General features: G+C 41.2%; 1 protein-coding gene across 2 annotated transcripts in view; it reads left to right on the top strand.

The window, feature by feature from the left end:
* The window catches only part of LOC143121802 (uncharacterized), a 149,266-nt gene extending 123,085 nt beyond the window's left edge, over window positions 1-26,181 (top strand). The window contains exons 2-3 of one of the 2 annotated variants that reach the window (XM_076282423.1): window positions 9,819-9,959; window positions 20,304-26,181. In XM_076282423.1, the coding sequence (XP_076138538.1) occupies window positions 9,821-9,959; window positions 20,304-22,384 (2,220 nt within the window). In that variant the 5' untranslated portion in view covers window positions 9,819-9,820 and the 3' untranslated portion in view covers window positions 22,385-26,181. The remainder of the gene's footprint in view (window positions 1-9,818; window positions 9,960-20,303) is intronic. The other variant, XM_076282414.1, reaches the window with a different exon arrangement.
* The last annotated feature ends 1,065 nt before the right edge of the window (window positions 26,182-27,246 follow it).

The following is a 27,246-nucleotide window of genomic DNA, read 5'->3' as shown; positions in this document are numbered from 1 at the left end:
GACCAGGTTCTCCTTGAAAAAGGGGTGTTACATTGGTTTTTGCTGTTTGCATATATACGTATAGGGTGCTACTACACTATTGACGTAACAAAACAGTCATGTACTAAATACGTATTACATACCGAAACTCAAAGAAAATCCAGACTTTCCATGCATATGGAGAAAAAATGGCGAGTTACACCCACTCAAATTCAAATTCATTTATTAGAGGATAACCCCTTGAGATGGACATCTCATTTTCGAGGGGGTCCTCAGAGTAACACAAAACACTTACACACTCACACATACTAAAGCTCTTCCTCACAACCAACCACCCCAGCCTGTCCCACCACTGTCCAAAGCATATTCACATGATCAGTATGGTAAGATATGAAAATATTACAGGAGAGAACCATATTTAGAAAAGCCACCAAGACAAACAAATATATAGCTTACATATACAAAAATACATATACACACACACACATATGCACGCAAACATGCATCCATGCATACATACACACATACATACATGCATACACACGTACATACATATACATACATACATACATACTGTACACATACACATATACACATAAAGGCACATATACACTAGTGCACACATACATACCATAATCTCCTAATAAGGGCATTAATGAGAGAGAAGGTGCATTAATGAAAAAAAGTCATACACCAGGGAAACATTTACATTGGTCACCGGATTGCAAGTAAGATAAGAGGGATGCCTTAAAAAGTGGAAAGGAAGAGATAGACCTTAATGAACAAGGCAAGCTGTTCCAGTCAGAGGGGGCTTTGAATTTGAATGCACGTCTTCCGATTTCTTTAGAAATATTTGGGACAGAAAAAAAGAGATGATTAAGGTGTCTAAGGCCATAAGTTGACCTATATATGACTAAGTGTTGCTTCAAATAAAAAGGATAATTAAAAAAGATACATTTATAAACAAACTGAAACCAGTGTAGCTGTCGTCTGGCCTTTGGGGATAAGAGGTTCAATTGCTGATACATATGACAATGATGGGTTAGGAACGGACATCTCAACACAAATCGGCAGAGACTGTTATAGACAACATTTAGGGATTTAAGGTGTGATTCTGTTGTACTCATATAAACAATATCAGCATAATCAATAATAGGAAATAAAAGCTGAGTTACAATTCTTAATCTAATCTGTTGTGAGAAGCAATTAATTGAACGGTATAACGATCTTAAGTTATAGTTTACTTTTTTCACTATAGAGTCAATATGAGGCCTGAAGGAAAGACTGGAGTCGAGCCAGAGGCCCAAATATTTAAATTCCTCAACATTCTCCATAAATGCACCATCTGAGAATTTAATTGTTATGCTATTACCTTGGATATGTCGGGCAGACCTAGTGGCAAATAACATGCTGTATGATTTTCTTTTATTCAGTATGAGTCCATTATCTGAAAACCACTTTTGAATAGTATTAAAATCAAGTTGCAGTGAGAATTGAATCAAATTAATTTCATGTTTTGAAGAATAAATAACTGTATCATCAGCATACAGGAGAGTTTGACTGTCCAAACACATTTGTGGGAGGTCATTAATGAAAATAGAAAACAAAAGAGGGCCTAAACAAGAACCTTGTGGAACACCCTTTTCCATTATCGTGAACTGGGAGAGAGCACCATTGAAAAGTACACACTGACGTCTGTAGTGAAGATATGAATTAAACCATAAAAGAGACTGTTCATAAAGACCAATGTTATGTAATTTATCAAGGAGAATATAGTGATCAACCAGATCAAACGCTTTGGTAAGATCTATAAATATTGCTCCAGTGGACATATTATTGTCCAAAGAAGATGTAACATCATTAACAAATTTAGTGAGAGCAGTAGTGGTGGAATAATTGGGCCTAAAACCTGATTGGTTTGGAGAAAGAATAGAAAACTCATTAATATATTTAAACAGTCTCTTGAATAGAATTTTTTCAAATACTTTTACTACATTACTAATAATTGAGATTGGTCTGTAATTATTAGGATCAAGTGGATCACCACTTTTGTACAAAGGTGTTACTCTAGCACACTTCCACATGACTGGAACTTTGCAAGTAGATATGGATAAATTAAATAGATCACATAATGGATATGCTAGAACATGGGAAGCAATCTTGATAAACTTTATCTCCAGACCATCTATACCAGCACCACTTCCAGATTTAATTTCGGATATTGCCTGCTGTACCTCAATGGGAAGTATTGTGGTAAATGAGAAAGAACTGTTTGCTACATTACTATTTACGGGGTTGGAGTAACAGAAATCAGGTGGGCATAATTTACAAACTAAAGAAAAATGCTGATTAAAGGCGTCAGCTACAGAGGTGGGATGATTTATAATATTATTATTTATTCTTAGTTTTGTAAGGGAATTCTTATTAGGTTTATTCAGCAGGCAATTAAGTTTTTTCCAAAAATGTTTTGGATTTGTAAAATCATTTGACAGTGAATTTTTATAATAGTCAGATTTGGCCTTTCTTGTTTTAACAGTACACTCATTTCTTAATCGCTTATATTCAATCCAATCTGCCAGACCTTTTGTTAAGTGGTATCTTTTCCAGGCTTTGTCCCTTTGCTTAAAGAGATTAATTAAGTCACCAGCAATCCATGGTAAATGCCTACCCTTCACTTTGACTGATGCCCATGGTGCATGCTTATCTATAACCTTTAGTACCTCAGTATAAAAGAAATTCCAGGCATCATCAACATAAGGAATTAATTACAACCTGTTCCAATTAATACATAACAAATCTTGAATAAATGCATCATTATTCATTTTTTGAATTGTCTTACCTTGATTATTTTAGGTGGCAGACGAGGTAGCTTTATTTTCCAGACACAGAAGATAACTGAGTGGTCACTGAAGCAATCGGATAGAACACCTGAATCAGCAATTCTGTTGGGATGCGTGACCAGGATCCAATCTAAGAGAGACCTAGAGTTCCCCTCCACTCTAGTGGGCTCCCGTTTTAATTGAGTAAGATTTAGGCTTTCAAACTGATTCCTCTCTTTCAAAGAGGATCTATCAAGCCAATTTCGGTTGAAATTTCCCAATACTATAATTTCGTCAGAACAATTTAAGGAATTAATAGTACTAAGAATATTATTTGTTGTTTCGGATGGAGAGTTTGGAATGTTTCCTATAATCAACCGTTTGTTTTGATGAAAACATATTCTAACAAAAATGCATTCAAAATGCATGGGTCTTTCTCTTGAAATAATAAGCTCGGAAGATAGACTTGAGGATACATAAGTAGCAACTCCTCCACCACGACTGCCTCTATCTGCTCTATATAAATTATAGCCATCAAGATTTATTTCAGCATCACATACATTACTATTTAACCAAGTTTCAGATAGAGTAATAACGGCAGGTTTGTTATAAGAGAGCCATGCTCTAAGAAGATCAATTTTATGAGGTAGACTCCTAATATTTAAGTGAATAACAAATAAGCCTTTACCCATGGTCATTCAGAAGTGGATAAGAGAGAGGGACATGAGATGGGATGGAAGAGCAACACACAGACACACACACATCCACACCCACACTCGTTTCTCTAGGCACACACAACAAGCACAGACTGGCTGGGCCAGGACATTGAAAATAGGAAATAAAAAAGGGAAACAGACTATCTGCCAATATATACTGAATGTTGTATTTACATCATTTACTTTTTAAACTCCCAATATGAACAATGCAAAAAAGAGCCCTTCTAGTAACAGTATAGAAATAAATAAATAAATGAATTGCACCATGGAGATATGCTTCAACTTTTTATCAGCAAGGGCTTATAGAACACAATTTGCTTAAAGCAAGGGGAGAGTTTTCATCTATTCAATTCAAATCAATCCAAAGCCTTCAAAAGGGGAAAAAAAAAGAGATCCATAGGCAATTATAAATTCCACCATTTTGCAGCAAGCTAGTTGCCTCGAACATATAGGCTAACTCAAATAAAGTAAAGTCAAAAAAGTAAAGTCAGTCAGCGTTTACATCGCCCTGTAGAAAACAATTTGCTTCTGCTGGTGTTTTGAACAGAAGAGGTTTCCCATTGAAGATAATCCTGAGAGTGGCCGGGTAAATCAGAGAGTATTCCAAATTGCGTTGTTGGAGTTGTTTCTTGATGTCATCGAATTGACGTCGCTTGCTCAGCAAAGCAGCACTGAAGTCAGGAAAGATATGGATACGATCGCCGTTATACTCAAGTTGTTTTTTCTCCCGGGCAAGTCGGAGGATTTTATGCCTATCAAGGAGACTGAGACACTTCACCACAATCACCCTTGGCCTAGCGATGTCCTTCGTCCGATGCATTGGAGAGCGGTGGGCCCTCTCTATAGCTGGGGGAGTAGTGAAGCTTTCTTTCCCAAATAGCTGCTGGATCAGACTGGAGATAAATCCACATGTGTCATTGCCCTCCGATTTCTCGGGAACATGAATAAAGCGCAGGTTATAGACCCTGTTACGATTCTCGGCATCATCCACCTTGTCCTTCAGGTAAGCGTTTTCAATCTCAAGTGCTTTGATACGCTTTCCATGATCAGATAAATTATCCTTGTTGCCACCGACTCTTTGTTCAAGCTCCGATATATGTTCTCCCAGGTTTGATAGGGAAAGCTTTATTGTGTCTAAGTTCATCTGTAGATTGTCCATCTTTGCATCAAAGTGGGAGACCATTTCGGACTTCAATTGTTGCAGTGCGTCCAAGAGGAATTTGTTTGTCGCGGACTGCTCCATTGTAGAGTTTGCACAAAACAAAGCTGACTGATCCATTGTAGAGCTTGCTCAAATCAATAATCGGCGAAAACTTTGTTTTTAGGCTTTCAATTCAATATAGTACTTATCGCAAACTTAGTTGAAGGCAATTAATTCCATAATTAGCAGACCAGTCTGCACCAATCACTCACGTCGCCGCCATGTTTCTTTCGTTTTACAACTTCTTACAACTGGAAGTAAGAGTACTCCAATAGCAGCATCTCCTATAAAACAAGAAATGTTAGGGTCAGTGTGAAGAAAATACTCTTTCCTGGACCAGGAATGCACCATTGTTCCTTAGAATGCCAGTTACCTCCATTCCACAAGGCCACTTGTAAAAGGAGATGATGGCCATGTCCTGCTCAATATGGCTTTGCCTTATGTCCATCGAAAGGAGCAAAGAGGACTTCATCGCATTGCCGCGGAGAAAGCTCTCTGCACTTCCGGTTATAGCCTCTGAGGGTTCATTGATGGTTAACCAGTCTAGATGACATGGAAAAAGATCATCACTCGACACATATTTTGCAGCAAACAGAGCAGCTACTTTAGCGCAAAATAATGGCTTTAAACACATTTTGAATCCTAGGACTAAAGGGCAGTATCGGAAAAAGACAGTCTGCAAGTTATATAACACATTTTATGTAATGCAAATTATGTTTATGCAATTTGTAAAAATAAAAATATTAAAAGGTGTGAGTAAGGCTTAATAAAAACACATAAACAAACTGCTAGTTTCCCCAACCTTTCACCACACAAACTCGCATGGGCCTCCAAGTCACCGATTGGCATCACTTCTTGGCATATTGAGCAGGAGGGCTAATAAAAGTATTAACCCAACAGTCAAAAGAAGCGTCACAATATATTTTACTGATGCAGTATAACTAATGTATAAAATGCTGTACCAAAGAAATTTGTCAACAATTTGTCCAAATCCATATTCAGCTGTCCATGCAAGAGGTCAATTACTTGTTCAGCTTCAGCTACAGGATTTGATGTGGGATGTCAGAATGACAAGAGGGTAAGCCATCCCGCACGCCTGGCACTGCTCTATTGGCATTCCGCTGAAGCTTGCCGATGATGATGGTGGCAGTGGAGTGGTGTCGAGCTCCATCTGCAGTGGAGCTACATATAAAACACCCTTACCAACCTGGATACATATAGAACACCCTTACCACCCTGGATACATATAGAACACCCTTACCACCTTGGATACATATAGAACACCCTTACCACCCTGGATACATATAGAACACCCTTACCACCCTGGCTAGCTGACTAGCGGTCTTCCACTGTACCCTGAGTCATCCGGCACAACAAGGGTCAGCTTTCGCACATTACGCATGGTGGAATAGAATAAAATAAATCTTTAATGTAGGCTATCCTACATCATAGTGGATATTTGTCATTAGCTCAGACAGATGGACAAACAACATCTCAGACACATTGAAGATATAATTAAAGCAAGTAGGCTACAGTACAAAAAAGGGATTAAATGAATAGGCATAAATAAGTTTAAATATAGACTAGGCCTACAACAGCTCAGCCGGGTATGTGTGTTGTCGCTAAGTTTGGTTAAGAATGCTAATGGCATTTGGGATAAAATAGCTTTTTAATAGGCTACTCTCTTGCAAATTAGATTGTATATAGATTGTACATAACCAAATTATGTTCATCGGCGATCGCTCTCCGACTGGGATTTTTTGTAGTGTTGGAGACGCAGAGCATATCGGCAAGCTGTCGGTCAGTGCGTAAAGTTTGCCTTGCGCTAAAGCAGTTCTTGCGCAACTTCATTCGTTTTCCTGGACACAAACCCACAAGGATCATTAGATTGTAGTTTCACCAACTGGCAGGTCAGCATCACTTATTAAGTTTTCCAAATGTGCACCGACAATAGGCTGTCTTAGATGGTGAGCTTTCAATTAACGGGCTTTGGCTTTTTCAGAATGTCCTTAAGGTCGAATGGATAGGTCATAGGCCACTATTTTTGGATGCTCTCTTAATGGTGTTGGTGTTTAAAAACACATTTTTATTTTAATAATTACCAGATGATATGTGATGCTTCACATCTTGTCACAAATGGAGGCGAAATGGCAGGGCCCAGTAGGCCTACACGATTCCAGGATGAACCGGGAATCTAATTTGAGCGACACATTTCAACAGGGTGCGTTAGGGCAGGCCTACACTTTACTAGAATATTATCAGATCCACTACAGACTAATTAATGTGTAGGCTGTAACTTAATGTCATACTGTATGTGCAATTACAGGAGAACTTGATGGGTATGCTGCTGGGGGATAAAGGATAGGCTACCCATGCCTTCCGACATTCATCACCCTTCCGATGCTGGAGCGCAAAGGTTTAACTTGGCCCACAGCTGTAGAACCCGTGTTAAAATAGAAAATTACATTTGGGATTCTCAAGGAGTCTATGGCCCACTCAATCTGTGACAAGGTAGGCTAGTTAAAGAAAGCATCATTTAAAGCAGTCAATACAATACGTAATGTCCACTGAATTATTTAATTGTGCTTTTGACATTAATAGGCAAACCTAAACTTACGCATTTACACACGGTCAATTAGGTCATTCTCTGCAAAGCAAGGTATTGTTCCTTGGCAGATGCTCAAGTAGCCTTGCTCTTTTTTGTTATTACAGTTCTCTCCTCACAAGCCTCGAGGAGAACTTGCTACTCCGCTTCTGAAAAATACGGTGCTCTTTGTTTTGCCGGTTTCACTCATGGTTTCGACTCTCAATAGATGATGTGAACGTGCCGTGAACGTGCACAACTCTAGGTTAACTAACACAGGGTTGATTGAACTAACTGGTAACCGGTGTTTTGAAACCGACAGCTCGGGTTTAGTTACCACAGGTTCAGACAACCCAAAGGTTCATTTTTATCTCAGTGTCTGTTAAACCAAAAAGTTTGCCTTACCCCTGTTATAGTTACTATTCATGAGCATTGATATGGAAAGGTGAAACTTTTTTTGTACCAGATCTACTTCATAGGTCTCCCGTTATTCAGAATTAACATCAAGATTAAAGCAACTAAGGTCTGAAATATTTCACTTCCTGCTAACCATATGTTATGAATCATCATTTACATCTAGCCCTCTAGCACAGTGTTTCTCAAACTTTTTCAGACCAAGTACCACTTAAACCTCACGGACCACGGAGGCAGTGTTGCAGAACTGTTTGGATTTACATACAAGTTGGTTCAATATTGCAAACAACTCATATATATTATTTTTTTACCACGTCTGCTCGCAGACCACTTGGGATAGCTTGCGGACCACCAGTAGTCCCCGGACCACACTTTGAGTCTATGGTGCTATTTGACTTCATTAATGTACTGTACCAGTTTGTAACACAAATTATATTTAATTGGCATATCTCTATAGTTATTAATTCCATCTTAACATAACTGCTCTCTCACTTCTTTAGGATTAGGGGTTAGTAACTAGTTAGTAGTGATAACTAGTCTTGCTAATCCTAGCACTTACCACCTGACTAACTCACTCTTGATTGTTTAAAAAACAGCACTCACTGATGCACTTATTGTACTAGAGCATGGGTTCCCAAACTCCATCAATGTGGGCCTCCCCTCTGAAAACAGTGACACCTTCGCGCTTATGCTATGCAATGCAATGAATTTTCATCATATTTTCGACGTTTGGCTTTGTTGCCCATATCAGGCTCGGGCCGTGCAGCGATAAAATGTGACACATCTGTCCATTTTAAGTTAGCTATCGGAACCTCACATATTACCGTCACGTATGTCCAACCTCTTACGTGTATCTGTCACTTAATATTCATTTCTATACAAACCAAGGTGGCGGATTCCTAAAGAAACGCAAGCACCCACACCATAAGTTTATCTAAATTAGCTATGTACCAAAAAATACATGTTACCGTGACTCGAAGAGCTGTAAACAGTGTTGTAAGGCTGCGTGTAGCCTACAAATCCAAGCTCCAAGCTGCAAGTTGCCGTTCACTGGTAACTTGCAGCTAGCTCGGCTGGCGGCACTGTTGCTAAATTACGATATGAAGTTTGGCACAATACATTCTCACTCAGGATAGGGATCAATAATACTTTCCACTATCCCAAAGATTTAGTATACATCTCTTCTATGATTTATTTCGATTTTATAATGTTGACAATTACATAATCATTGAAAAAAAAACATAGATAGTTCTAACATGAAATAAACGTTTTTCCTTCTTTTTTGAATCAACCTTCCGCACCTCCCCTCAAATGATTTGGCGCCCCCCAGGGGAGGCGCGCCTCACAGTTTGGGAACCCCTGTACTAGAGCTTTTTTAAATTGTCCTATAATTGTTGAGAGAATTGCTTTAAAAAGCTTAAACTGTTAACCATGTTGTTAGTCGCTTTGGTTAAAAATGCATCAGCCAAATGTAATGTCATGTAATAACTATAGTCATATGGCAAAGGTGTGTTTTTAGGTCAGTAGTCCCCGGACCACACTTTGAGAAACACTGCTCTAGCAGACTCTTTTCTTCCAAAGTGCCTTACGCAACTTGGGGTTAAGTGCCTTAGTTAGTTTTTCTTTATCTAGTTAGTTTATCCACTATTAGTTAGTTTTTCTTATCTTCTACTGTCTCTATTGTACAGTGGAGTTTTGTTATGTTTATACTTATATTTACCATTTCTGCTGTAAGTGCATGTTGTGTGTTATGTCTGTATGCTACTGAGACCTTGAGTTTCCCCTTGGGGATCAATAAAGTATCTATCTATCTATCTGCATGTCAATTACATTACAAAGGACTATACTGATCCCAGAGCAACTTGGGGTTAAGTGCCTTACACATGTCAATTACATTACAAAGGACTATGCTGATCCCAGAGCAACTTGGGGTTAAGTACCTTGCTCAAAGGCACCATGGTGGGGGCTGGGAATTGAACCCACAACTTCTCAGGCTACTGCATGCTAGCCCAGCCCCTTAACCCTTCCACTACCACCACTATTCTAGAATACATGAATTGTTCCATGATGTTCTATTCTTATGTGTCTCTGTCATGTCCCTACAGAAATGGACCTGTCCCCTACAGACCCCGAGTCTCTGGTCCAGTTGAAGAGGGTATCAGTGGTGCTGGTGGACTGCTGTAGAACACAGGAACAACGAGGAAGGAACAGAGAGAACAACACAGATGCAGAACAATCCAAGAGCCGTAAGAGATTGCACACACACACACACACACACACACACACACAGAGCTCACTCCGTGAATTTATGATACATTTTAGTATAGTTTAATTCTAGTTATTGCATAATGGAAAACATCATAATCAAGATTATTTTGTGTTTTGATCAAAATTGTAATTAAGATTATTGATTACTGATTATTTATTAGCCTTATCCATTATTTCCACAACCGCAGATCACTAATAGGCTATGATATGGAAATCAAGTGAAGTTAAATAACTTAAACAGCAGATGCATTAGCCTACATTGTGATTAGTTTTGGACTCAGAACTTATGATATTTATATTCATAAGTAACTTATGTCCTGATGTTTCAGTTATGTGTCCTGCCACGTATGAGATGACCTTTATGATATTGATATTCATGAGTAACTCCTTACAACAACCCTTAACGTTCGTTTTCAAAACTGCAACTCACAAGTGGTTAGTCGTGTTTGTTGATTATTAAAATCAAATATATCGGCGAAATGTATGATTTCATTCCATGCTATTGTGGAACTATTTTTTCAGATACCTCACAACCACGTATAAACTTGCGCGTCTGAAGCATAGACCGTAAAAGAAGGTCTCATGGGGGAAAGACTACAACCAAATGTAAACAGACCCCCTTTCCGTTTCCGATAACGCAGAAATATTAAGGAGCAATGAGTTTTCCAACAGAAATCAATGGGATTTTACAAAATGGCAAATAAAACACAGCAGAAACTGTATTTCTCTACACTACTTGTTTTGGAGCATCAACGAACATCACTAACCACTCCGTGAGTTGGCCAGTTTTAAAAAACGAACGTTAAGGTTTGTTTTAAGGACATGTTTGTGCGTGCCCATAGCCAGCCACTCTGAAACAGTCAAAGGCTTCAAAACGAGTCAGAAAGTCGAGACAGGACCCATCGTCAAAATGTCGGTGTCCACCACTCTAGTTCATCCAAAACAAACCAGAAAAGGGACTCAAAGTGCTAAATACTGGAATTATCCTTTAAGTGTAAGGAACTCCAAATCCACCTGAGACAATGTTTCAAAGGGAGCCTGAGACACTGTTTCCAACACTACCTGTAGATCCCAGGAAGGGAACATTCCTCACTCCCCACACTCCTCTGAGGAACTGGCTAACAAGAGGCTGCAAGCCCACAGACAACTCATTCAAAGCAACTCATTCAAAGCATCTGATATAGCTGCCACATATCCCCTCAAGGTAGATTCCTTCAGACCATCTACCCCTGGGGAGGGTGCCCTCTTCCTCCAACATGTCACCAGCTCAGAGCTTGCGTGTGTATTGGGGAGGGTTAAACTTAGGTAGCTTTTGTCCTCAGACAAAGAGGCTCCCAGAGGCATATAAGTACCCAATAATTACGTATAAAACAATGTATCAACAAAGATATTATTAAGGTAGCTTTTTTCAGGTAGCCACAGACAAAGAGGCTCCCAGAGGTATATGATTACTCAAATAATGATGCTTAGAACAATGTATCAATAAAGATAGTATTCAGGTAGCTTTGTTGACAAAGAGGCTCTGAGAGAACACTCAAATAATTATGTAAACACGAAAAATCACTATTGCAACCACAGCAGTAATACTGCAACTAAAAAAAACGTGTACTACATGGGACACGAACCCGGGTCGATGGCGTGACACCAGCGCAAATCTGCTACACTACGGCGACTTTTTAACAACAAGTAAAGCAAAGACATTTGGTGTTTGCGGTTGCAAGCTGTTAATCGCTAATGACAACAGGAATACGTTTTAAGCAGCGACTTAGTCCCTCTCGAGAGTAGAGGCCCTACTTAAGCAACAATCTCCAATATAGATGAAAACACTTACGTCTCGCTTCAGCTACCGTCTTCAAGAGGCAAAACGAGAACGTGCGGGAGTGCATGCATGTTACTCTGCCCTCCCTCTACTCATTCGACTTGCTTTATCCCTTGCCGTCGAACACACAAACAGTGGAAGGGAGAGGGCGGAAAGCCTAATTATCTTCGGTTCCATTTTTAAATTCGACGTTGTAGGCCTACAATATGTGCTATGGCAGGAAAATAGGCTATTAATTTAATCACGTCTAGCTTTACTTGGATTACAACAGTTTTTTGTTTTTTTTATAATTGTCAGCTTACGTTTGGTGCATTAGCCTTTTAATCCGTTGTTTAGTCATGCAAGGACCGAAAATATTTCAGTCGATGTCATGCACACCGACGTTGTAGCTTATTCCACGTTGTTTGCATTGAGATTATCTCTTTCACTGTTGCCAAGTCAATTTTGTGACGATTCAGAAACGTGGATGTGTTGCCGTCAGCATGTCAATAGCGAGTGTGCCAACAAATTGGGAGGCTACAGCCCTGTTACTTCAGCATTGCATCTTACTAGCCAGTGTGGGCGGCGCTACAAAGCTACGTGAATTAAACACGCAATTACGTGGTCATGATGAACCGACAGAGTTGAAGAAGAGCTGATTAGTTTACATTACATTACATTTGGCTGACGCATTTTTATTTGTCCTAAAATTGTTGAGAATTGCTTTAAAACTTAAACTGTTTACCATGTTCTTAATCGCTTTGGTAATTAAAAACGGTAGAGTACAGTACGAATAAGTGTATCAGTGAGTGCTGTTTTTAAGTTACGTGTCAGACGGCTGGTAAGTGCTAGGATCAGCAAGACTTGTTGTAAGTGGTGCTATGAGAGGAGATGTTCTCTAAAGAGCTGGGTCTTCAGGAGTTTTTTGAAAATGGAGAGGGATGTCCCTGCCCTTGTAGGAACTGGCAGTGTGGAACGAGGAACAACAGAGGAGAAAGGTTTGGATTGGCCTGAGCGTACCGGTGGTAGACCTAGACGTCCTTCGTCTGAGGAGCGCAGCGGTCTAGATGTAGCGTCTGTATGAGGGCATTCAAGTAGGCGGGAGCAGAACCGGAGACTACTTTATAGGCAAGCGTTAGAGCCTTGAATTTGATGCGGGCCGCCATTGGTAGCCAGTGTAAGCCAGTGTAGCTGAATGAGCAGCGGGGTAACATGTCCCTTTTTGGGTTGGTTGTAGACCAGGTGCGCCGCGGTGTTCTGGATCATCTGAAAAGGTTTCACTGCGCAGGCTGGGAGACCTGTCAGAAGTAGTGTTCATTTTGTCACCTATTTTTAATTTAGTCTTAGTGTTAGTCTTGTGACGAAATGTCCTTATTAGTCTTTGTCATATTTAGTCATTCAAATATCATTTTTGTTAGTCAAGTTTTAGTCGACTAAAAGTCTCGTCATTTTAGTCTATTTTTAGTCAAAAGAAAACTAAAGGTATCTTAGTCTTAGTCAGTTTTAGTCAACACATTTTAGTCTTTTTTTTATAACAAATTATTTCTGATTACCATTTGAGTCAAATAGTGTTTCACACATCTCAATTTTCCAACAATATTGTGTGTCCACAGGGCTACTCGTCTGTTATAATTACTCATTCTGATTTTTTGTCAGTCAGTATGTTTACATGCACAGGTAAGTCGAGCTACAGTTATAGCTCGGCTGGGATTTGACCATAGACAGTAAAAGATTTGACTGGACCACTGTCATATTCGTAGACCAGTGTTTCTCAAAGTGTGGTCCGGAGATCACTAGTGGTCCGCAAGCTATCCCAAGTGGTCCGTGAGCAGACGTGGTAAAATATAATACAGATGAGTTGTTACCAATAATGAACCAACTTGTATGTAAATCCAAACAGTTCTGCAACACTGTCTATGAGATATGCCAGTTTAAATCATACAGTATGAATCCTCTGACACAATAAGCAAAGTGCAAAGACAATAAGCAAGGTGGTTCAGTGAGTAGGCCTATTGTGTAGACTAATTATAGGCTACTGTTGAAGTAGGTCTAATCTTTTTTTTTTTTAGCTAGGGTTAGTTAAGTGGTCCTGAAACTGAAAAAGTTTGAGAAACACTGTTGTAGGCCAAAGTATTAATGTTTTACTCCGCCTCTCTAGATGGCGATATGCGCCCAAACACAACACATTCCCCAAACAGTCTCTCCATCTTAGCCATAGCTAACTTGCTAGCGAACTTTCCATATTAGCTTACTTGCTAGCAAACTTTGCATCATCAGTCTAACTAGTTAAATAGTTGACATTACATGATGAACATTTTCGTATGGACATTCTGGGGGATGTTAATATGTATGAGAGAAGCTTCAACTTCTGGGTATGTAGCATTGTGGCATAAAGCTTAGGTAGTTAGCTTGAAAACTCCTGTGATCTTGTTCCATGTAGTTTCGTGTTGCAGCCACAGGGTTGCAGCAACAGCACGTAGACTAGCATACATGAAAGCTGTTGCGTATGAACTAATTCGGAGTATTTTGAAAACGTAACAGCTAGATATTCTGTCTTCTCATTTTGTAGACGAAAATAAAGAGAGATTTTATCTTAGTTTTTATTTCATGCAAAACATTTTAGTCTCGTCTTTTTTCGTCAACAATAATGCATCTTAAGATAGTCTTAGTCAGTGTTTCAGGACATTACTGTCGTCTCGTCATCGTCTCGTCTTAGTCATGAAAAAAAAGGTCGTTGACGAACATATTTCCTCTCGTCTCGTCTGACGAAATTAACACTAGTCAGAAGGGCGTTGCAGTAGTCGAGCCGTGAGATGACTATTGCCTGAACCAGAAATTGGGTAGCATCTTGAGTCAAGTAAGTCCTGATTTTCCGTATGTTGTAGAGTGCGAAATGGCATGACCAGGCGACTGAGGCAACATGATCTGAGGAGGTTAGTTGGTTGTCGAGAACAACTCCTAGATTTCTTGCAGTCCTGGTAGGTGAAACAGACAGGGAGTCAAATTTGATGTTGATGTCATGGTGTATAGTAGGTTTAGCTGGGAGGACCAGCAGTTCAGTCTTGAGATTGAGATTAGTAATTAATCAGGCTATTACATTAATTAGGATTTCAATGTGTGGAGGGTATTTGTCTACAGTAGGCGATCACATAAAGTTAAATGCACAACTTTGCTTAATGTAATATATCCTAATGTGCCTGCTTGTGTTGGTGTTGACATTTTGTATGTATTACAAATACATAGATAAAGCTTAATTTGAATTCAAATTTCCCAAGGACTGTTTCGAAAAGAATGGATTTCTATTTTCGTAGGCTAGTTATTGTGATTTTTTTTTTTAAGTATATATTTTTGGGCTTTTATGCCTTTAATGCAACAGGACAGTGGAGAGTGACAGGAAGTGAGTGGGAGATAGAGTCGGAGTGGGATCCGGAAAGGACCACGGGGCGGGAATCGAACCCGGGTCGCTGGCATACGGTGCAGGTGCCCCAGCCAGTTGTGCCATGGCTGGGGCCATTATTGTGATGTTTGTCGAAAAGTCATGGAAAATCTCTGGTGAAAATGTGTATGAACCCTGACCTGTATATGTAAACTGAGGCAGATTGCACGCACGTAGCAGGGAGTGGATCATTTGCTATTCTGTGTGTATGAACCCTGACCTGTATATGTAAACTGAGGCAGATTGCACGCACGTAGCAGGGAGTGGATAATTTGCTATTCTGTCTCCTAACAGCTCACCCTCTTGGAGAGGATGACGCATACTGTGGCGTGTTGACCCATACTGTGGGTCCATACTGTGGCATGTTGACCCATACTGTGGCGTGTTGACCGATTTGAAATAGAACGGGATTCTCTGATAAACACGGAATTGCACGGAATTCGCAGATATTCTGTTGACACGTTAAATAAAAGGGCGTTGGAGTCCTGGCAGGAAGCGATTACATCAAAGTTTTTTGTATCCAGTTTTTAATATTTTTTTCCGAAGTGTTTACAACTTAGTGTTAACTAATAATTGTTGCAAACTGGTACTATGAACAAAATATTAGTGCATTCCTGGATCTACTGTTGCGTTTTGTGTCCACTCTGGTGTCTACGGGGCTCCCGTAACACAGTAGATATCGCTACTCCTGTAGGTGTGGGTGCGCTCGTCTTCGGACTATGAGGATTTCACAGGGTAAAAGAGGAAGTATCTTTCAGTGTGTGTGTCTGATGCGAGGGCCCCTTTTCGACGGATTTAGACTGTACAAGAGGATTGACTTGATGGAGAGGCTCTCCCTATCTGAATCAAAATCCCTAATTTGGGGTTTAGGGGCTAAGGAAAATAGACCACTTCAGAGTCTCTCTCTATCTCTTAGTCGCTATTCCCTGTTCCCTTCGACTCATACTTCAAAATGTGGTTAACTTCACTAAAAGAGGAAGAAATTCAGAGCTGTATTTGCCATAGTTGTTTGTCATCAAAATCTAAGAGAGGGTAAAAACTCACTACAGACATTCGTCTGTCTGTCTAGATCGGAGGGAAGATCAACTACCCTATTCTTTTGGGAGCTTTGTCAAATTGAAATTACGACTCTTTTTAAATGACAGTTGTTGTAACATATAAGAACTTCAATTGACCACAACGGATCTATAACAATTTAGATTTTATCTATAAATACACTTGTATTTATCAGACAGATTTCCGTATCCTCGCTTGGGTGTGTGATGTGCATTTAGACCACAATGGGTCCTAGACTTTAGCTTCACAAACAATTTGTCGCGCCAAATAAATTTGCTAACAAAGCCTTTTTGGTTTTTTGTCTGCCCTGGAGCATAGATCTTTCCTTCCCGAATGCCTGGCTGAGTTCACTACTCCTGTGTATGTCAGTGCAGTATGTTTTTTGCTCAAGTCTTTGGAACAGAGGCCCTGTTGCAAGGCATCCGGGTTCTCAGCAACACAGGAGAGGCAGAAAAATACGAGAAAACGCTAGACGGTCTTTTTACAAACTTTTTTTGTAAAAAACCTTTTACAAAGGTTCGGATTTTTACTTTTATTAAATACAAATAATAAAAAAAAAAAAAAATGCGTTCAAGTCTCTGCGGCTCGACCCGAAGAAAAATGAAAAAGAAGAACAAAAAGCCAAAGAACCCTGAACAAGGGGCCGTTCTCTTTTTATACCCCTCTCGGTCAGGCAAAACATGTCCAAGTTTGGTATTGTGTCTTGCCAAGAAATATTGGTTCTGCTTTTTTTTTTTATCTAGTTGCCAGTCAGCTTTTTGTTTTGCTGACAAACAGTTTCTTACAGCTGGTACATGTTCTTAGATTCTGTCTTTACATTTTGTTCAAAGCACATCTCATTTGGCATAACACACTTTAATTCTAACACTTAAATCTAAGCAAACACATTTTATGTTTCAAGTAAATATTCCTTAAGTCTAAGCAAAATACTTTAAGTTTCATAAGCAAACTTTCGTTTATGTTTAAGAAAAACAAACTCTAAATTTAAGCAATATTATAACGGGTTATTCTAGCAAAAACAATGTATGCTTTTAATTAAGAAAACACACCTCAATTCTAAGTTTCTAAGTTTTTAAACATTAAAAGTCTATCTTGTTTCACACTGGTTGTCTATCATTACCTTGCAGCATTTGCACATTTTTATTTGTTTTAGAGCAAGCTGGATTTAAGCAGTTATATGACTAAAAATCTTTTAATAGTTAATTATGATTCTGATTATTAATTATCACATCTTCATATTGTAAAGTCACGCTACACTACATTCTTATGCTTGCTTCCTGCCAGGACTTTTACGGGCTTTTCCCAAATCACGGAAGTAACGTTGATGCAGCGGTAGAAAGCAGCAGAGAGTAGAATCCATCGGGCAAGTGTTATTTAAATAAACTCCTGGTGTACTTACAAACTTTTCAATGCCTCGTTTTATGAGTACAGAACATAGTTGTAGTACTGTAGAAGTTTCGTACCATTCAGGGCATTATTAGTGGGGTAATTTACGAGATACTCTATAGGTTCCATATGCACCTTGCATTTTGCAGGCCTACTCTCACAGGAAAGGTTCTCCATTGAATCTAACAAATATATAGAGTAGGATAAGTGGCATAACACTTTTGAGCATTTTAACTTTTTCATCTGATATGAATGCACATCTGCCTACTGCTTCTGATAAACACTCATGACATCTACAAGGGTACAGCTAACGACAACTTGTGATGGCCATTCATTCACGATATGTTGTACAATATTGAAATTGTCAGAAGTTTACATAGGCTAGTTAAACATTACACATGTTTCACTTTAGTTGAAATAATTACTGAATGGTTTTGTCTAGAGCTGACTTCGCAGAGAGTCTGGCTTAGATCCATTGTCAAACATTTATTTCCGGGTGGGAGGGCACAGTTTGAAATTTAATTACCGTATTTTCCGGACTATAAGTAGCACTTTTTTTCATAGTTTGGCTGGTCCTGCGACTCAGGTGCAACATATATATATTTATATATAGGTTTTTTTCCTCTTCATGACACATTTTTTGACTGGTGCAACTTATACTCCAGTGCGACTTATAGTCCGGAAAATGCGGTAAGTAGATATGTGAACACGCACATCCCTTTTCACCGTTTTTGGATGGGTGCTGGATCAGAGAAATGACTCCAAAAGTAAAATAAGAGAAAGTGATCCGCACACCATATAGCTCCCTTGAAAGGTTTTTTTTTTACTTTGCGTGCAACATTTCGAGCCCCTGGCCCAATTATTGTAATCTACTGTATATATACATATATGTTTGTACAATCAGCACCAAGCACTTTACACAAACAGGGACTTTTTATCAATCGATTGATTGAATGTTTTGAGTGTTGGACTAATTATCCAATGGGATTCACGTGTGAGGAAGGATAAGTGGGGATGTACTGTATGATGGTGCATTGTGAGACACGTATTGTAGTCTGAGGAAGAGCCAGGGGATCGAAACGTTTAGTTTAGGGAAGTTTCATAGTGATATCTGCTAGTTAAAAAATGTACCCTGTTCACCTGTAGTGTCTCGCCTTAAAATGTATGCTAACTAGCCCATATTTAATTAGATAATGCCTAATTTGCATATGTAAACATTAAATTACAGAAATCTTGTTATACATTCTTTTGTCATATTAATGTGATTGTAAAATTAATGCCCCTCCCCCTGTTTGAGAGGTGGAGCAGGATGGTGTATCTGTAAAGCGCCTAGGAATGGTTTTCAGAACCGTGTTGTAGGCTGAAGACAAATGATGTTTCAACCCAACTCCCCTATTTAAAGAGGGTTGCTCCACTTGGCCAAAGCCAACCAAATCTAGTTGTCACTTGTAACAGTTTGGTAGCCAAGGGCCTTTAAAGGAACACCCCACCCAATGTCAGTAGTAATATATGTTCTTACCTTAACTTTCACGAGTTGAGTCATACCTCTCCCGTGTCGGTACGTGCACTCAAACGCTCTGGTGCGCGGCGCGACTGTGTTAGCATGTTGCTATGCTAGCGGTGTTTGATGGTAACTAAGCGTAGAAGTAATCAAAAACATCCACGTTTTCCCGACTTAAATACAGTTGCACGAGTAGTTGATAGAAATGCTACGGCCACGCAACATGAAACGTGGCGATTTTCCAAGCGAATAAACAGGAGAACTACAATGTGTGGCGCAATAGCACTTGGGAGTACTTCGACCTAGCGTAGTAGTATTGTTAACACCTAATTGTAGATCCTATCCACCACAGAGTTTAGAATCCATGCTGGATTGACCCTCAGCCTCTCCCTCCCCTCTGAGCGAGAGACTGGACAGAGACTGAGTTTGCTGCTGATATTCTGGGGATGGCGACTTTAGCCTTTTAATATATTTGCTGCATTGGATCAGTCTTTCTAGAACAGGCAAGGGCTTTCTAGCCTCACGTCAGCAGCGCTGCATCACCCATATAGCCTACATTAAAACAACCAGCGGATGGTGGGCGGGTGCGGTTTTGAAAAGTGTGTGTGCCTCTCTCTCGCTCAGAGGGGAGGGAGAGGCTGAGGGTCGATCCAGCATGGATTCTAAACTCTGTGGTGGATAGGATCTACAATTAGGTGTTAATAATATTACCACGCTAGGTCGAAGTACTCCCAAGTGCTATTGCGCCACACATTGTAGTTCTCCTGTTGTTTCGCTTGGAAAATCGCCACGTTTCATGTTGCGTGGCCGTAGCATTTCTATCAACTACTCGTGCAACTGTATTTAAGTCGGGAAAACGTGGATGTTTTTGATTACTTCTACGGCTAGTTACGGCAAAGCCCGCTAGCATAGCAACATGCTAACACAGTCGCGCTGCGCACCAGAGCGTTTGAGTGCACGTACCGACACGGGAGAGGTATGACTCAACTTGTGAAAGTTAAGGTAAGAACATATATTACTACTGATATTGGGTGGCGTGTTCCTTTAATGTCTAGTGATGTTACGCAGTATTATCCAACAATGTTGTCCAGCGTGCTTCTTTGTCTGAACCTAAATTGTATCTTCCTCTTTATTCTTTCTTTCAGAGGTGACAGCATCTCAGGTGTTCACCTGCTCCCTGTGTCCATGTTCTTACACAGCTCAGCTCTACCTCCACGAGCACATCAAGAGGAGCCACACGGACGAGTACATGCTCCAGCTGAGGTCTAGAGAGATCAGACCAGAGACTCTGGCACCTTCTAGTTTTACTCTTGAAGGAAGTACCAAAACCTACCAGCGCATTCACACAGGAGAGAAGCTGTACCCCTGTAGTGAGTGTGACACGAGCTTCAGACAAATAGGCCATCTCAAAAGACATCAGCGCATTCACACAGGAGAGAAGCCGTACCACTGTAGTGACTGTGACAAGACTTTCAGCCGAGTAGACAGTCTTACAACCCACCAGCACATTCACACAGGAGAGAAGCTGTACCCCTGTAGTGAGTGTGGCAAGAGCTTCAGCCAATTAGGCACTCTCAAAACCCACCAGCGCATTCACACAGGAGAGAAGCCGTATCATTGTAGGGAGTGTGGCAAGAGCTTTACTATTATATTAAGCTTAAAACTACACCAGCACATTCACACAGGAGAGAAGCCGTACCCCTGTTGTGAGTGTGACAAGAGCTTCAGCCAATTAGGCCATCTCAAAACCCACCAGCGCATTCACACAGGAGAGAAGCCGTACCACTGTAGTGAGTGTGACAAGAGCTTCAGCCGAATAGGCAATCTCAAAACCCACCAGCGCACTCACACAGGAGAGAAGCCGTACCACTGTAGTGAGTGTGACAAGAGCTTCAGCCGAATAGGCAGTCTTAAAACCCACCAGCGCATTCACACAGGAGAGAAGCCGTACCCATGTGGTGAGTGTGACAAGAGCTTCACACAATTAGGCCAACTCAAAATCCACCAGCACACTCACACAGGAAAGAAGCCGTACCCCTGTAGTGAGTGTGACAAGAGCTTCAGACAATTAGGCACACTCAAAACCCACCAGCGCACTCACACAGGAGAGAAGCCGTATCACTGTAGTGAGTGTGGCGAGAGCTTCAGACGAACAGGCACTCTCAAAAGACATCAGCGCATTCACACAGGAGAGAAGCCGTATCACTGTAGTGAGTGTGGCGAGAGCTTCAGACGAACAGGCAGTCTCAAAAGACATCAGCGCATTCACACAGGAGAGAAGCCGTATCACTGTAGTGAGTGTGGCGAGAGCTTCAGCCAATTAGGCAGTCTCAAAACCCACCAGCACACTCACACAGGAGAGAAGCCATATCACTGCACTCAGTGTGGCAAGAGCTTCAGCCAATTAAGCAGTCTCAAAACCCACCAGCGCACTCACACAGGAGAGAAGCCATACCCATGTAGTGAGTGTGACAAGAGTTTCAGCGAATCAGGCCATCTCAAAACCCACCAGCGCATTCACACAGGAGAGAAGCCGTACCACTGTAGTGAGTGTGGCAAGAGCTTCAGCCGAATAGGCACTCTCAAAACCCACCAGCGCACTCACACAGGAGAGAAGCTGTATCAATGTAGTGTGTGTGGCAAGAGCTTCAGCCTATCAGGCAATCTCAAAACCCACCTGCGCATTCACACAGGGGAGAAACCTTACCCATGTAGTGAGTGTGGCAAGAGCTTCAGCCTACTAGGCGATCTGAAAGAACACCAGCGCATTCACACAGGAGAGAAGCCGTACCACTGTAGTGAGTGTGGCAAAAGCTTCAGACAAATAGGCGCTCTCAAAACCCACCAGCGCATTCACACAGGAGAGAAGCCGTATCACTGCACTCAGTGTGGCAAGAGCTTTACTGTTATGTCAAGCTTAAAACGACACCAGCGCATTCACACAGGAGAGGAGCCGTACCCCTGTCGTGAGTGTGACAAGAGCTTCACCCAATCAGGCAGTTTAAAAACCCACCAGCGCATTCACACAGGAGAGAAGCCGTACCCCTGTACTGAGTGTGGTAAGACTTTCAATGAGAGTGGTGCCCTCAAAACACACCAGCGTATTCACACAGGAGAGAAGCCGTATCACTGTAGTGAGTGTGACAAGAGCTTCAGCCAATTAGGCAGTTTAAAAACCCACCAGCGCACTCACACGGGAAAGAAGCCGTATCACTGTACTGAGTGACTCCTACTCAAGCGAGTAGGACGCATTTCACACTGCTCCTGCTACACCTATCCCTTTAGCAATTTCCACTCTTTTTCATTCTTTCATTTCATTTACAAGCTAGATTAGCTAACAGTGAAACCAGTACATTTAAATCTGAAAAGTTAGTGGTTAGTTTTTCTACTTTACATGAGCCGCCAAATGCGCAGAAACTGAACGGCAAGTCACCTTGAAGTTGGATTAAAACAAAATGCGCTTCTCCGGCCAGAGACGCAGGAGATCATGCCGAAAATGTACTAAGCTAGAACAGAGGATTTCTACTTTTGAATCAAAGATTGATGCCCTTCCACCAAAAACAGATGAATTTGAGAGGCATCTCATGAAGTGAGTACAGCAACTACTGGAAGAGAATGCAGAGAATGTAACCCAGCAGTCTAATATCATTGCTACTAGAGCAGAAGAATGTGTCGACCTCACAAAGAGAAATGTGAGTACAGAGCCTTGACACAGGCAAGGTGCCAGACCAAAAAACATAATACAAGAACTGTAATTACCTCAACACCAGTAAATTCAGATGTTAACTTCAGGCCTCGTTTCAGAAATACAGACAGATCAGCGGTCAACTACTACAGGGCTTGTGGTCCTAAGGGAAACCCACAGCCCCTAAAACTATGGAACAGATTTGAATGCCTCCAGGATGGACGAGAGGAAATTCCCAGGGAACAGACCCAAAGCAGGCAGCGATCAAACCACAACAATAGAAAGATGGGCACAAGCACAAGGACATTTAGAATTTCCCCTTAGGGATCAATAAAGTATCTATCTATCTATCTATCTATCTATCTATCTATCTATCTAAAAGCAAAAAGCACCCTTAGGGATCAATAAAGTATCTATCTATCTATCTACAAGCAAAAAGCACCCTTAGGGATCAATAAAGTATCTATCTATCTATCTATCTACAAGCAAAAAGCACCCTTAGGGATCAATAAAGTATCTATCTATCTATCTATCTACAAGCAAAAAGCACTCGGAACCTATTCATCCCACAACCCTTGTTCTAGGCCAGTGTTTCTTAACTGGTGGGTCGGGACCCAAAAGTGGGTCGCGTAACCGTTCTGGGTGGGTCGCAGAGCTTGTGGTTAAAAACAAGCAAAAACAAAATAACTTATTTAAAATGCTACCTCAGATCTAATGTTGGACCTTTATTTTAATAGACATTTTTATGTCAGTAATTGCCATGGACATGGACAATATTTATGTGACTGGTTATGTTAGACATCATTTTAGCGGTGACAAGTAGATTATGACCCTTATAATATTTGAAGTAGGATATGGTTTCACTTAAATTGAGACAAAACCGAAACCCCAGTGTGCGGTGTTCACTGAATTGCTGGCACATAAGAGAAAATGCAAAATGGAATCAAAGCACCCCTGTCAAAGACAAACCTATTGAGTACTTTGAAGGGGGACATCAGGAGTTGAAGACTTCACAAATGTAATGCCAAACACCAGCATGTTCCAAACAAGTAAACCTGCAGGCACTTCACGTGTCTCATGTAGCTCACCGTATCTGTTGGCTTGATCAGTAAAAAAATATATGGGTCGCGACTTAATGAACATGGGAAACTGTGGGTCCCAAAGCAAAACCAGTTAAGAACCACTGTTCTAGGCGACTCTGCTGTGAGACTTTTAAATGGGGAAAGGATGATTGTATGTTGTTTCCCAAATGCTTCAGTGTCTGACACAAAAACAAACTTGCAGAACTGGTGTCAAAATATGCAACTATCAAGCGCATCATTGTGCATGTGGGAGCAAATTACATTTACAAAGAACAGCTGTATGTCAAAGAAGATTTCAAGGAACTTTTCTCAGCCCTATATGAGCTTGGAATAAAAATGTTCATCAGTGGCCCACTCCCAGCAAAGGGAAGCTTTGTATTTACCAGACTATTCAGTTTAAACACCTGGCTCGCAAAAACATGCTTTTCAGTTGGGAGGAATTTTATTGACAATTTTAACCTTTTTTGGAATCACAGGGAATACTTCAGACCAAATAGCAGAGAGCTGAGTTGGGCTGGGGCCAAGATCTTAACCGAAAAATATCACCTCTCTCCTGCACCCAACATCTTTTCTGCCAACCTTGAGCCGAGCCTCTGATAAGCGCTCAGTGGCCATACAAACGGAACAAGCGGATGACATCAACAACTCAGCTAAACCAAAACACTCTGCACAGGCTGAAACAGAGATATGCCCAACCCCCCCTGCTGTGGGGCCCTCTGGTAACCACCCGCTAGCCTCCACTGAAGTGCAGACCTTGGAAAAACATAAACAACCAGCTCAACAATGCCCAGCCATGTCCACTGGACAAGATAAGATGGGTGCTGCTGAAATGACTCAAAGTCAATCACTGGCATCAAACTCCTTGGAATCTCAGTAAACAAATGGATGTGATGAGCATGAGGAGATAGCACCTACCAAAGCTGCTGAGAGGCTATCAGAAAGTAATGTCATGTTGTAACACCAGTACCAATACCCCTCCCCACCTCCGTCGACTCCCTGCCACCACAAAGACACAACAACATGGAATACACTACTGGAATACCTGCTGAAAGTGAAGCTTATGCAACAAACTCCTCAGGGCCTCAGCAGGCAGATGGAGACTCTGAACCAATATTCAACCCCATCTTCCTTGATTTCCCATCACCACCTACACCCAATCACGTCCCCATCCAATCAAACTCCCCAGGCCACCCAACCCCCCCTGATCTCCCATCATCATCCCCACCCCAACACCCCACCACCCACTCAAACTCCCCAGGATCCCCTGTATACCCATCACCATCCCCACCCCAGCACATGATTTTCCCGACAAGAATGAAAGGACTGCTGCCAGTAGCCCTGCAGTTTTTTAGTAGCCCAAGACCTTTAGCACCAAAGGAGCGCATGAAGGATCTCCTAAGCAGCAACAACCTCTTAGTTCATATTCTCAGCTGGCATATAGCAGCTGCAGGGGACAATTATTTGATGATGACGATGACAGTGTTATATGTAGAAACCATATCACTGTGGTAGGAACCATATCACTGTAGTGACTAGTGAGTGGGGTAGGTAGGAACCATATCACTGTAGTGACTAGTGAGTGGGGTAGGAACCATATCACTGTAGTGACTAGTGAGTGGGGTAGGTAGGAACCATATCACTCTAGACTAGTGAGTGGGGTAGGAACCATATCACTGTAGTGACTAGTGAGTGGGGTAGGAACCATATCACTCTAGACTAGTGAGTGGGGTAGGAACCATATCACTGTAGTGACTAGTGAGTGGGGTAGGTAGGAACCATATCACTGTAGTGACTAGTGAGTGGGGTAGGTAGGAACCATATCACTGTAGTGACTAGTGAGTGGGGTAGGAACCATATCACTGTAGTGACTAGTGAGTGGGGTAGGAACCATATCACTCTAGACTAGTGAGTGGGGTAGGAACCATATCACTGTAGTGACTAGTGAGTGGGGTAGGAACCATATCACTCTAGACTAGTGAGTGGGGTAGGAACCATATCACTGTAGTGACTAGTGAGTGGGGTAGGAACCATATCTCTGTAGTGACTAGTGAGTGGGGTAGGAACCATATCACTCTAGACTAGTGAGTGGGGTAGAAGCTTTACCCAAAAATCAAACCTCAACAAACCAGTGCAAGCACAAAAGAGAGAGTTTGTACTTGTGTGCTTAGTGTGGCAAGAGTTTCACTGATGAAAAATAAAAAGATACCTGCACACTGTTCTATAAGCTCCCAGAGTGGTTTATTAACAACATTTCGATCAGAGGTCTTTGTCAGGTACTGTATCAAGGAGATGAGTGGGTGGGTGGGGATATATATAAACAACAACAAGGGCAGCCGTGGCCTACTGGTTAGCGCTTCGGACTTGTAACCGGAGGGATGCCGGTTCGAACCCCGACCTGTAGGCACGGATGAAGTGATGAACTCACTAACTCCTCACTGCTCCCCGAGCAGTGGCGGAGCTAGGGGGTGGCTTAGCGGGCTTAAGCCCCGAATCTTTTTTTAGTGTTTTACATTCCCGGCAACTCTTATTTCCAATATAACTTCCCCTCGGTTTCTCTATAAATGTCACCAAATGCTCTATTACTGAGGAAATATATCCCTTATTTTCAAAGCCCAATATTGAAAAATAATTTGACTTGCTACACGATCTATGCCAGGTCTCTGGGCTATCCGCTATAGTGATTTCAATGGTTAGATTGATTTGTTTAGATCCAGTGAAAATGCTGCCTTGACAACGCTACGTCATGGCTTCGGTGTTCCAAAAAGCCTCTGTCAGAAGTCTGTCACTTTTACAGTCTGTGATAAAACACCTTGTGTACATGTTGTTGAAACGTTATGGATATTAGAAAGTTTTTCAAAAGACCACCCAGCTCCGTTCAAGCAACAGCATCGCCCAGTGAACTGACGGATGGTGTTGTTTCAGGTTGGTGATTTCACGTTAAGAGCTTTCAGTCAGTTAGGCAGGCTAACGTTAGGCTACTTGGCTAGCTCCCTAAATGCGTTAACGTTAAATGCCCTCGTTCGTCGGCGTAAAAGGCAAATTCAGTACTCTCATAGGCTAGCTGCTAGCTAAGCCTACTGCAGAATAAGAAATTCCAGCTCCCAAAACAAAGTGATCCTCGTCTTGTAATAAATTAGGCTACACTGTTTTGAAATGTCAGAAAAACCCATTAACAGTTATCTGCCCATGTCAACTTTTCAGTGTCATATGTTGCACAAAAGAATGTTAACTGTTAGCCTAACTTAAAACCTTGTTGATATCCTATCCACCACCACAGATCTTATAATCCAAGAGTCCACATAAATATAAAAGTAATATTAT

This window comes from Alosa pseudoharengus, unplaced genomic scaffold (assembly GCF_046254945.1).
Source record: "Alosa pseudoharengus isolate Yale_2024_CS ecotype anadromous, Long Island Sound unplaced genomic scaffold, YU_APseudo_1.1 YU_APseudo_1.1_scf_1, whole genome shotgun sequence".
Classification (NCBI taxonomy): domain Eukaryota; kingdom Metazoa; phylum Chordata; class Actinopteri; order Clupeiformes; family Clupeidae; genus Alosa; species Alosa pseudoharengus.
Note: the sequence above shows the minus strand (reverse complement) of the source record. Positions and strands in the feature narration are given on the sequence as shown.